Source organism: Leptonychotes weddellii, chromosome 9 (assembly GCF_054177405.1).
Source record: "Leptonychotes weddellii isolate Sample4059 chromosome 9, ASM5417740v2, whole genome shotgun sequence".
NCBI lineage: Eukaryota > Metazoa > Chordata > Mammalia > Carnivora > Phocidae > Leptonychotes > Leptonychotes weddellii.
The window spans coordinates 67,555,212-67,568,068 of NC_138377.1; the positions used below are offsets into that span (position 1 = coordinate 67,555,212).

Sequence of the window (12,857 nt, forward strand, 5' to 3'; positions counted from 1 at the left end):
TCTCATGCCTCTATTAATGAAGGGGAAATCGAGGCTCAGCAGGCTTCATTACCTTGCCCACAGACAACTAAGTGACAGAGCTGACCTGGTCTTCCACCTGTGGCTGGAGAATCCACGCTCTTTCCCACCACAGTAACAATTATACACTTGCCTTCCAACAAAGCAGGCTGCGCGCCACAGGTGGTCACCACCCCCACCCCCCCCGATGGCCCTATTTTAACTGCCCAAGGAACTGCCTACCAAGTGATAATGGCAGGAGTTCTATTACCAACCAGGCTACCTGTCTGAGAAGACTTCAGTGGGGTGCTGTCATGGAACCGCTGTGCTGTATGGGAGCTCTTGAGAAGCTGATCAGACGATCTCAGAACCCCCGGGCCAGGGAAACATTCTGTATGGCTTGAACGTGGAAAATGAAGTCATACTGTACTGGACCATCTGGTCTTAATTAAATATGCTTAGCACTCCCTGATCACATCCTCTGTCCCCCATTAAATGCTTATAGATAGACACAAGTGTTTGAGGGGCAACAGGCTATTTTACTAGGAAGGCAGTGGAGAAAATAAGTCCTAGAAACCAGAAAAAAGGTTTATATTAATCAGTCTCCAAAGCTGGTTAAGAACACATCATTCTATTTACAGTACAGACTCCTTTTCCTTTTCAGGATGGCGGTGAGGGGTGACACTTACGGTGTGTTGATTACCAGGCGGTCCCACTGCCCCTTGATGTCATCTTCAGAAGGCTGTTCAGTGATATACAGGCCATCGAATTCCAGCTTCCTGGCAATTTCTTTTTCCCTTTTGAATACCACCAGAGGGACCTAGGAGTGGGTAGGCATTGGTTACTCAGAGAAGGCTTTCTGATTACAGCGCCCTCTCCCAAGCATTCCCCACAAATTAGCCTTTTCAACTGAAGGGCGGTAATCTCTGTCTCTCACTTTCCCTCTCTCTCTTTTTTAAATGTATTTTTTTTATTAATCTCTATACCCAACCTGGGGCTTGAACTCATGACGCTGAGATAAGAGTCACATGCTCCTCCGACTGAGCCAGCCAGGTACCCCTGAGGCATGAATCTCTTTGCAGTAGGATTCTTAGGGTGCCTAGGTATAGATCTAAAGCCAAATAAATCTCTCTCACTCCTTTGGCTAATACGCCTCCCTCTCCAAAAAGCTGGTTTCATTTGGGCCACCCTTCAAGGTTTGGATTGAATAGGTGATAGTAATACAAACTGGACTCCTTGACCCATCCTGGGGAGAAGGCCACATTTAGGCCAGTTCCTAGGCCAAATAGGTTAGGTCCCCTAGGACTCCTAGACTAGAGTTGAACCAAGACTTAGAAAGGAAAGAGCTATTCTAGAGTGGATTGGGCAGCCACAGAAATACCATGGAATGTTCCAGCCCCCTTCAATGGCTATGGTCATATTCATTTCACGGCACTGATGTTTGGTTGATGAAACACGGTTTGCTAGCTAGGAGGAGAGGATTCACCGGGCTCTGTACAGCCTTTCAGTATTGAAGTTTTCTTCCTGAGAGTAGCACACTTGCTGGTTCCCGACAATCACTCCTCATTCTCTTCCGGTTGTCACTGTCATTTTAGCCTAGAGATGGTGGCATGGCTTTGATGACCTACCACCGAAAAGGTACACAGAGAAGGAGGGGAAAGTAATCCACTTCCCAACCATCACCAGACACACATACTTCAAATAAGGGACAGAGTTAGTGAGGTCAGAGGAGACTGCTGAAATCCCAGGAAGTGAGCAACCAGGGGCTCCTCTAGCCAGGAAAGCTTAATGCAGACAGAGCCAGGGCTTGTCATGCGGCCGGAAAGCCACTGGTTCCATGCGACATCCCTCAGGCCTGGGTCTCCAAATGGTTTCTGCCAGTGACTCTTTCTCAGAGCTCATGATATCCATATGCCCCACACTATTTCTTTATTTCCAAGAAAAAAAAAATTTAGATAATGATTTGTAAAGAGTTACTTCTTGCCCTTTTTTTCTTTAAAATGACAAAACACCACAGAGAAGATAAAAGACTAGCGACAGGAAGGTGGCAAAGGCTAATAATAGGCATTTGCACACTGTGAGGAATCAATGATCGCTGCTCGCTAATGGATGATGTGGGAGGGAAAGCAAAGGTAAAGCCACTCTGACTAACGACATCTGCTGTATTCGGAAAGGATTCTGAATAATAATAATAATAATAATAATAATAATAATACCACCACCACCAAGGGTTAGAGCAGTACTCATCTCCGGGATTTGAAGCACTCCCCGCTTCAGTCTCCTAAGGGTTTGTATACCCTTGTAAGGAGGACCTCCACATCTTTATTCCCTAGGTAGTATTTACCTTTTGTTTTCTCTAGGTCCCCGTTATATCTGCACCGAATCCAACAAGCTGAGCCCCAGGATGCTGGACTAAGGTAAACCACCAGCACGCTCTCGTAGTTACTATGTTTGGGGTTCTGAGTCCTGTTATACATATTACTTCATTTAATACTCCCAGCAACTTTTTGGAGTTGGTGTTATTATTATAACACTCATTTTTACAGATGAGCAATCAGGGGAATGGTGAGATTGGTGGCAGAGCTGGGAGTCCCACCCAGGCAGCCTGGCTGTAGACTCTGTGATTTCATCATTACAAAGGAGTCCTCAGTGTGGGTCAGGGCACGTGTTTGCCCCAACAGGGCAGCTAGACTTCCCGCAGAATACTCTAGTTCACTGGGGGAAGTGACAGCCACAAGGATAAGAATACATGTTGTGGACTCTTCCCAGGGGGAAGATGGCGTGGTGTATGGCCAAGGAGACTTGCAATTAAGAGAAGAAAAAAAATGTAATGAGGAAAAAAGATGTGGTAGCGTAGTAGCAGAACTGGACTTGGAACACCAAAAATAGGATAGCGGGAGTCATACGCATATATGAAGACTCCTATAAGCGTAGTAGTGTGCAAAGATGGCCGCAGTGAACTAAGTCTCCTGATATTCGTACCCTGGTGTGGCTCCCGCTCGCCTCCTGTGCGTCAGTGACTCCGGGCTGACCCTGTGACTCAGGGATGCCCTGAGTCTTCAGGGAGACAGAGAGGCCCAGCTACCCCGGCTGAGCCCAGCCTTCCAACCATTTGCTCCCTTGTCAGCGTTGCCGGCGTGGGAGCGTGTCATCAGGGACAGTCCAGCCCAGCTGAGCTGACAGATGGTGGCTGACACGGCTGCCTTCACGCGGAGCAGAAGGACTGCTCAAGTGTGCCCAGTCGAGCCAGAGAACCAGAGAGAGAAAGTGATTGTCATTTTAAGCCACTAAGTTTTGGGGGCAATCTGTTACCTAGCACTGGATAACTGAAACAGTAACTCATCAGTAAGTTTTCTTCTGCCATCTCAAGTAGTTGAAACCTAATACGTTTTGAAAGGTGAAAAGCATTTTTATAAAAATTCCAACCTAAGTTCAAAGATCAGAAGGAGCTCTCATTACGAGCCCCACGTGTGACTTAGCCTGGTGATTCTAACCCTATGAAAGTCAACAGGAAGTGCCTGAAAAGGGACTCCCAGAGCAAGGCTTCTCAAACTACTGTGAATACAGATCCCCCGGGAGGCATGCTGAGCTGCAGATTCTGATTTAAAAGGCTCGGGGTGGGGCGCCTGGGTGGCTCAGTCGTGAAGCGTCTGGGTCCTGGGATCGAGCCCCGCACCAGGCTCCCTGCTTGGTGGGAAGCCTGCTTCCTCCTCTCCCACTTCCCCTGCTTGTGTGCCCTCTCGCTGTGTCTCGCTCTGTCAAATAAATAAATAAAATCTTTAAAAAATAAAAAATAAAAGAAAGAAAAGCCTCGGGGCGTGGCAAGAGTCTGCAGTTCTAGCCCGCTCCCAGTGATGGCAATGCCACTGCTCCATGAACCTCCGTCCACCAGCAAAGTCCTGGAGAACAAAGACCTGGTTCCAAATGATGTCTTCCCTAAGGAGTCCCATTAAATTCAGAGTGGCCAGCGACTCACCTTCAGGCAGTAATAGCCCACCACACAGAGTAAAGAGATGATGGTGTGGACAATGGCCAAGGCCCGCAATGTTGGTGCCATATACCCAGTGCTCTCCTGCAGGACAAAGAACACCATCGCTTCTTCCTCTTCCTCATCATTAAAGGAATTCCACAGGTTTGCAACGTCCTCTGTCTCTTCTTCTAAAGGTTCTTCAGTGACCTGGCCCAAGACACATACTCTCTTACCAACATCAGAGAGAGCCTCTGCAACTGGGCTCCCCCCGCCTCCCCCCCCGCCCATTTAGCTTGCCAGCATCTGCTGCACAGAGTAGTGATGCAGCATTACCTGCCGAATGAATGAGGTTTTACGGAACTTATTCCTAGGACTCTCCAGTATCTCTAATAACTACGAACATAATTTTTAAGAGACAAAGACGATCTCTCCAAAAAAACCCAAAAAATTTCAAAGTTAGGAACGCTGCAGTACCTACGCCGTGATCCCTATGCCACAGCAGGTAATTTCTGAAACGCTGTGGCCTGGGGAGGAGGCTGAGACACAAACACACACGTGTACAAGTGCATGCACGTGTGCACACATGCACACTCAACATTCTCCATGCTTTTTTCGACACCTGTGACATTCATGGCTTCAACTGCCATTCTGACACAGATGGCCCCCAGATCCACACCCGTGAGGCTTCCCCCTGCAGCCCCACCGCTGGCTGGCTCTCTTCGCCGGGACGACTGTCCGCAGTCACTTCAGCCTTGGTAAGTTTAGACCCGAGCTTTGCCACACCCCTCTATGGGCCTCCATTTCTCCTCCACAGGCAATGGAAAGCCATTACTAGTTCAACCTAGTGGCAGGTTGATGTAGGTAAAAGCAGGTTTTATAAAAGTCAGATTGGTGGTTTTAGATAGAAAGGGAGAGAGGCGAAAGTTAGGATAGCCAGTTAAAGACGATGTCGAGAATCCAGAACCTATCATTCATGAATTCATTCCACTAACATTTATTATGTGCCTATGGTCTATGAGACCCACTTACCAATGTTCAAAATCTTTATTTATCTTGATCAGTCCCTCTTTTCCCATATCCCAAAAACCAACTACTGTTAATTCTTCCTTCATAATGGTTCTAACCTATGGGCCAATGAAAATGGCTTTCTGTTACCTTATCCTTTAAGGAAAGACCTATATTTATTACTCATTTTGAGATACATCTCAGTGCCCACTATAGGGTCCAGCATATAGGAGGTACCCAACACACATTTGGAGAGTTTATAAAGTAATGACTAGAACAAGCCTGAACTCTGGAAATAGCGCCCCAAATGGCTTCCCTGGCAAGTGGTGTCTCCACTCTCTGCACTGCTAAAGACCATACCCCTTTAGAAGCCAATGTCTTAGAAATTTCCTTAGATATTCACATTTTTGCTCTAATTAAGAGCATACATTCTATTATGATTTTAGAAAAGAATATAGTCTATTTAGTAAATAAGCCCTGAATGCAGTATCACCTTATAAAAGAGTAGGATGAAGTTGATCGCGAAGGCTACAAACAGAGCGAGGAACCTCAGGTTGTAGAAATTCCTGGCCAGGTAATGCTGAAAAGGAAAGGACAGGCAGGAGTAGAAGAGTTTTAGAAGGGAAAGAGACCTTCCTTCCCTCAAACAGAAGACCTTTTCTGGCTAGAAATGTATACAGGACAAGTCCTACTCGTTGATAATCACTCCTCTAAGACAATCCTGGACTTACAACTTATTTGGGGAGGAACCAGGGACACGGATTTAAAAAAAAAAAAATTGCTGAGAATGATGCTCAAGGGAACCCTGCTCTGGGTTACCCCTCAGGGAACCAAATGCCTAAACACATCACCCCAGAGGATTCAAATGCTGCTGTGAAGGGGTGTGTGTGTGCTCGAGCGCTTGCGCACTTTCCACTCAGAAAGTAGTGTATTTGGAAATTATGAGTATTCAAGGCCCACTGAAGAGCCCTGTAGCTCCCAGTCTGGAGGTAGCCAGTCTGTGGCCTAGTGTCTTCGTCCCTTTGTAAGTCAGAGCCTCTGCCTCTGTCCCCTCAGGGGGCAGCATTCCCACTGCCATCTTCCCCAGAAGAACTAGCCCTTGAGGACTGGAATGATAGCTGCTTGGGGAAAGCTCTCAAGCTCTCTGTGGAGGGGGCTCTCCCCAGTGATGTTGTCCTGGCCATCAGCAACTGTCCCTCACTAGGCAATGTGCAGAAAAGGACATTACGAGCTATGCTGAGAGCTGACTGCATGTGGAATAACTTTTGAGGAGTAATAGGTGAACCTAACATAACCATATTCTTTTTGCATCCCAGATGACCCAACTACTTCTGAATTTTGGACTACAATCAGCCAAGTCTGCACATGACACACATGAAGAACCAGCTAGAAAGAGGTATCTGCACCCTTCTGCGGACAGCACAGGGCATCCCGGGCTGGGTAGAGGGGCTGGAGCGCTTGGCTTTGCACAGGTTACCTTCTTCTCCTTTTCCTCCAACACACAAGGACCAGAAGATGAAGGAGAAGAGGAAAGGAAGAGGAATGAGAAAGAGGAAGAAGCATAACGACCTGAACAGTGAAACAGAATGTGGCCACTCGTCTGAGGTCTGAGTCAGGAGCGGGGCCAGGGCTGGAGCGCTTACCAGTAACTTGGTCTGATAGATTTCCAGCCCTTTGAAGAAATTAGCCATGAAAGCTTCAGGCTTCTCGACTTTCTGGCCCCGCCGTCGTTTCTTCTTCTTTGTCATGTCTGCCCACAGAGCCTCGGCTTGCTCTTCCTCTTTGGCTGTATCCTCCTTCTCCCCATCTTCCAGGCTGTAGGAATGAGAGACCCATCAGCACGGAAGGGCAGTGGGAGGCCTGGCCCAGAGAGGGAGAAAAAGAAATCTTGTCATTATTCCTGGAGGGTGGGAACTTCAAGTCTGTATCACCCCACAGTGCCTGGATGTCAACTTTGCATTTAATGACCAATGCCACTTTGAGGAGCTGCGGTCATAGGGGTGCGTCAGTTGTAAATGTGTTTGTAGTCCTCTTCTGATATGGGGCTAAACAAATTTTTTTTCCCTTCAGAAAAGTTGTCCTTTATTTTTAAAGACTGTTGGAATTAGTAATAGTACCTATTCTTCTAAGCTTGTGGTAGGAATTAAGTGAGATACTGTATAAAAGACCTTAGCACACTGGGCCACCTGGGTGGCTCAGTCGGTTAAGCGGGTGGCTCAGTCGGTTAAGCGGGTGGCTCAGTTGGTTAAGCGGCTGACTCTTGATTTCAGCTCAGGTCATGATCTCAGGGTCGTGGGATGGAGTCCCATGTCATGCTCCAAGCTCAGCGGGGAGTCTGCTTGAGATTCTTTCCCTCTCCCTTTGCCCTTCCCTACCAAACCCCCCACACTTGCACTCTCTAAAAACAAACAGAAAAAGACCTTAGCACAGACCGTGGCATGTAATATGTATTCAATATATTAGATACCACCACCACAATTATATGAAGTTGCTAAGTGTGGGTGTTCAATGACTTGTTTGGCCAGATGGTGAAATTCTGATCTTCTAGTGCAATGACAAAGTTAACATGGTTAATGGAATATGTTTATTGTACAGCTGGGGTAAAAAGAAGTGTGTCCAGGGCTTGCACAATACCTGTTTCTTGTATTAACAGAAATCAAGATTTCTATTTAGCACAGCAATACAACAATAGATGTCGTCAAGAACTACCTGCCACAGCCAAAGTTACCGGGAACTTACTCTGTCTTCTCGGGCTCCATTCTCCCTTCTGTTTCATGTGCTGCTTTCATCTCTGCTGCCTGGACAAAAATAACAATCAGTCAAGTTTTCCTCAAATTAAAGAGATCACAGTCATGAGCCATATAGAGCACTGGCCATTTTCATCTCCTTGGTTGCACGTGCCCATGGCTTTCTCTCTTCGGAGTGCCTCTGCTTTCCTCAGGATCACGGGATGCAAGTGTAAGCCACTCTGGAGAAATGCCAACGCAAAGATTGCAAATTTAAAAACTCAGTCATCCTGCTATTATTCAACACCCAGAGAAAACTTGTGTGAGGACCCCATGGCACTGGTCCTACTGCCCCACGGGGTCAGGGAAGGATGGGACACAGATCACACCAGGTCCAATCCACAAGCTGCTTCCACCAGACAGAATTCCTGCCTTGTCTTCAATCCTCTTAACTACTACCCCAGTCCCTCTGACTGATGACCATTACACTTAGAATAAAATTCAAGCTCCTCAGGGAGGCCTGTAAGGCCTATGTGATCATGGCCTTTTTCTCCATCCTTGTCTTATACCACTTGACTCGTTACTTCCTACACCTAAACAGCCAGACCTCATTTTCTTTCCTGGCACATTCCAAATCCTTCCCTGCACCATGACCTTTGCACAAGCCACTCCTCTCCCTGGAGTATGACTGCCCTGGTCTTTCCTGGGCCTGCCATCCTTCAGGACTTGGTTCAGGTGACACCTTTTCGGAAGTCTCCTTAACCATCCTATTCATAGTAGGGCCCGTATTCACTTTGTAACACGTGGCCTTGTTCATTTCTTTCAGCACGTGTCACAAATGGTAATTATCTTATTGATTTGTTGTCTTCTTCCACTAGAAGTTAAGATCTATTAAAGCAAAAGTGTTGTCTCTTGTTAACCATTGTATTCCCATGGATCCTACGAACACAGCTGGGTATGTAACAGGCCTTGAATGAGTCCCTATTATGTATCAAACTGTCTGGGACCTGGGGCTACATCGGAGAGCAAAACAGAGTAAATAAATTCATATTGCATGAAGGCCTATGGTTCTGATGCTTCCATCCCAGACTCTTCAAAATTAGGGGAGAGTTCTCTCCTATACATTTTCCTTTATCTGGCATTCTTCCTTCCTAACATTCTTCATGCTTGTACTGACTTCCACAATGTCTATTTTTCTTCCACTAAATTACAGCAACAATGCACTTCTCACTCACCGCTGTCTTCTCAGAGCCCAAAACAGTGGGAAGCACATATTAATTATTCAATAAATATTAATGAAATGAATGAATAAAATTTGTCTTTGGCCTCTGATGTCTTTACACGTCTCTCTTTGATGCTAGAATGATGCTGTGAGTTGAAGGCTGCCATGGAGGGGAACACCCAGAACCTTCCATGACCAAGGGGCTCTGGATTACTGTTATTCCCTTAATCTAGTCAATTGACTCAAAGTCCACACTGGATAGTAGGTTCATCTCAAGAATGAAAATATTCCAAGCATGATGCTGGGCTAAAGGATATCATCTGGACCATTTGGGACACTGCAGAAGTACCATCTCAAAAGAAAGGTCTCCCCTTATGCTCCCTAGGTTTCTCCCACTATCTGAAAGTATGCTTTATGCCACTTCACTTTTATGAAAGATCCCCATCAGGACCTGCCTATGCTAACTGCAAGAAATCAAAAAAGGATTTTTACCTTTATAAAATGATAAATGCTTCTTTGCTTTATGCCATTTCGGCTTATGACAGGTTTTTATAGGAACACTCTCATTTGGGTAGTGAAGGAAACCTCTCCCTGGTGTTCTATGCTTTCCGTTCACTCACTGAACCTGTGCACCATGAGGACTAACCTTCTAATAAAGTCGTGGAAGACCATCAGGTTTGGCCTCCACAATGTACACTGAAGACCACTCAGCAACTAGACCCTAAGACAACCCTCTGAGTCTTGCTCTTCCCAGACATGGCAGAGAATTGCAAGATCAGGGTACAGAAGGGCTGGCATCTAACACGATGTTGGTGCCTAGGGAACTGGTGTCAGAATGGACAGCAAGTCCATTTCTGGGCATAAAGAAGAGATGACAGAAACAATTTGTGCTTACCTGTGCTTTCCTTTTCTTCTGGACGGTACTCTCTAGCGTAGGGGGTTCATCTTTGCCAATAATCTCAGAGAGGTCACCCAAACCCCCTTCGGGCCCATGCTTTAAGCCACCTTCCTTCTTTGGGTGGAATCCAAAGAGATCGGACATAATATCTGCATCTCCCTTGTCACCCTTCACAAAGTGAATTAGTTCAGGTGGCACACCTGGCTCAGTCACCTCTGCCCGCTCGGCATCCAGAGCATCATCATGGATACCAAACTGCGTTGGGTCAGGCATGTCACCCAGGATCTTGGTCACTCTGATGTTCTTTGCCCCTTCCACTAGGCCCCCTCCAAACACTGTGTTCCAGAGGATCTGAAAGATTCCTCCCAATATGGTGAAGAACAACCGGAAGAGCCCCACAAACAACATCCAGAAGAAAGAGAAGAACACCTTCACGAGCTCCTTCACGGTCATCTTTTTCACCTTCCTGTACTGCTTCCTGAGGTTCTTCAAGGTTGCCTTCTTCAGGAAGTTGGCAACATTCCTCTTCACTGAGGCATAGGCCATGGCAAACGCAGAGGCAGACTCAAAAGACTTGGCATCCTCCTCTTCACCCTCAATTTCTAACATATAAGATGAATCTTCATCTTCTTCCTCCTCCTCGTTGGGCCTGTCTGCTGAGTCAGATTCGGAGATCTGAGAGGCTAACTGCATTTCAAAGATGGTATCCTCACAGAAGTTCACAAACAGTTCCATCTTTTCCTGTTCTCCACCTTCATTGACCACATCAAAGATGAACTGCCGCTTCGATTCCTTCACTTGGGGCTTCTCCCACTGAGTTCGACTGGATTCACTGATCTCGAAATAAACGCGCTCAATTTTCTTGGCCCCACCCATGATCTCAATGCGTCCCAGGTAGGGTTCGAAGTAATTTAGTACGCTTTCTGCTGGGTCCAACAGACACTTAAGGCGAGAATCATTTGGCATATGTTCGGAGAGATTTGTCAGTAACACTGCTACATTAAACCCTATGTCCTTGGCCGGCTCATGGAACCGGTTTACAAAATCAATGTAATTAAACATATCATTCTCATCAGCTTCTGCGCACGAAAGGAGAAAGTCAATCTCTGACTGTGTGTACTGTTTTTGCCCTTCCATGGCCTTCTGGAACTCTTTTTTGGAGATAATCCCTTTACCATCTGGGTCATATTCTTTGAAGGTGTCTGAGCTGGTTAGGTCTTTAAGTTTCAAGAACATGTCAAAGAATTTCAAGATCATTTCTACATTGGTAGATGACTCTACCAGGGTGTCAACCATCTGCTTGCCAATAGTTCCATTTACCACATTCCCTGTGAGGCAGGTTCAAAAAGACATACAAATATATAAATAAACCCAAGTCATCATGTAACTGGTCAGGTAGCTATTTTTAGAAAACTTGTCTGCCCAATCAGTCGGCTCTTTTCTGACCGTGATGGTTTGGAAATGGGTAAGAGGGAGCAGCAAGCCATAAAGACTACACCACTAGGAGCCAAGGGGGAAAGAAACAAAGGGAAGAAGGAGGTGGCCACGCCAGTCCCTTCTTTCTGGACTGGGGCCTGGGTAGTGGTTTCATTATCAGATTACTGGGGACACATAGGGATAAGCGGTGCCCCTCTTATCCCCTTAGACCTCGTAGGGTGCCCAACTAGATGGCTGGCATACACACTGGCAGCCAGATGTACTGAAAAGCAATGGGGAGAGGGAGAGGTTAGGGAAGAGCAAAGCTTGGAGGTTTTCCCCAGTTCATTCTGGCTTTCCTAGTAACATAAAATGAGTTGGTTTCAGGCTTTGTCCATCAGACCATGTGCCCCTCACTCATTTTTTGCTTCTGAAAATTTGGTTTTCTAACCAATGTCATATGGCATCAACGACCTGCCAGAAGGATAATCTGCATGATTAGTACGGTTAGTGCTCAGACCAATTACAGTTGTGTGAATGCCTAGTTATACCAAACAGCCCAACCTTCCAGGAGGGACAGAAGCATCACCACCATGTCCTGAAGGAGATCCAAGAGTTCCTTCAGCAGCTCGATCTGACTGGAATCCTAGAACAGAAACAGGAGATACCCCTGAGCTATCTGATCCCTGAGCAAAGTTTAGGGCAGTGAGCAAGAAGAGCCTGCTCTGGAAAGGTTAGGTGAAAGTCGTGTCCATTGTGCTTGTGGACATCTTATCATCCACTGTTTGTAGCATTGGGGAGGCTCGCTGTGGCCTGACTCATCCAAGAGAGCTCCTTTAGTTTCCCTTGTATTAGTACAATGTGGCAGACATACTACTTGTTGTCCGAAACTACTGAACAACCCAATCCACCAAAGAGCCGTTAGGTATTTCTACTAGTTCATGTTGTTTTTTATCCTGGACAATGATCAGGTGAGCTTTTGGGGAATACTACTGCAATCCAATTAAGGTGTCAAGGTTATAATCCCCAAGTGGGTTCTCCTTTCTTTCTGGGCTAGAGTCTCCTGGTTCTAGTTGGTGGTGATCTGGGTGCCACTGGTCCCTTAATATGTTACAGAATTGAGACTATTCCTCTGGATGGTTTTGCTACTAGTCTGTTTGGTTTTCATTTTGGCCTTGCAGACAGGGCATCACCAAGTTAGCTCTCTGTTTTAAACTCAATGTCACAGAAGGAAAAACAACCCTTGGATCATCTGAGGTGGGCAATCTGAGGGTGATATTTAAAAATGTGCTCTGGGCCACACTTCTTGTACAGATTCTCTCTCACAAATACAGTTCTTTGTTGAGTCTCTCAACTTTCAGAGGGACTGCCCCCCCCTTCGGTGTGGGTCATAGCTACACACGGACTATCACAGAGGTGCAGAATACGAAGAGCTGGAAGAGATCTCAGATCGTCTATTCTAATCCCCAAGATTTCACAGACGATGGACCCAAAAACCAGGAAGGGGGAGTGACTTCCTGAAAGTCACCAGCGAAGAGGTAAACAGGGCCAGGCTCCTCTCTCCAGAGCCTCTCCACTGCACCGGCCCGGCTGGACTGACACAGGAATGGACGTATTACTGCC

The 12,857-nt window shown here is 46.4% G+C and overlaps 1 protein-coding gene across 1 annotated transcript in view; it reads right to left on the bottom strand.

Moving 5' to 3' along the window:
- RYR3 (ryanodine receptor 3) overlaps positions 1 to 12,857 on the bottom strand; it is a 483,582-nt gene that overhangs the window by 14,649 nt on the left and 456,076 nt on the right. The window contains exons 86-92 of the mRNA XM_081831839.1: positions 11,799 to 11,880; positions 9,816 to 11,146; positions 7,712 to 7,770; positions 6,616 to 6,787; positions 5,466 to 5,552; positions 3,974 to 4,174; positions 687 to 817 (exon numbers count right to left, since the gene is read on the bottom strand). Of these exons, the coding sequence (XP_081687965.1) occupies positions 687 to 817; positions 3,974 to 4,174; positions 5,466 to 5,552; positions 6,616 to 6,787; positions 7,712 to 7,770; positions 9,816 to 11,146; positions 11,799 to 11,880 (2,063 nt within the window). The remainder of the gene's footprint in view (positions 1 to 686; positions 818 to 3,973; positions 4,175 to 5,465; positions 5,553 to 6,615; positions 6,788 to 7,711; positions 7,771 to 9,815; positions 11,147 to 11,798; positions 11,881 to 12,857) is intronic.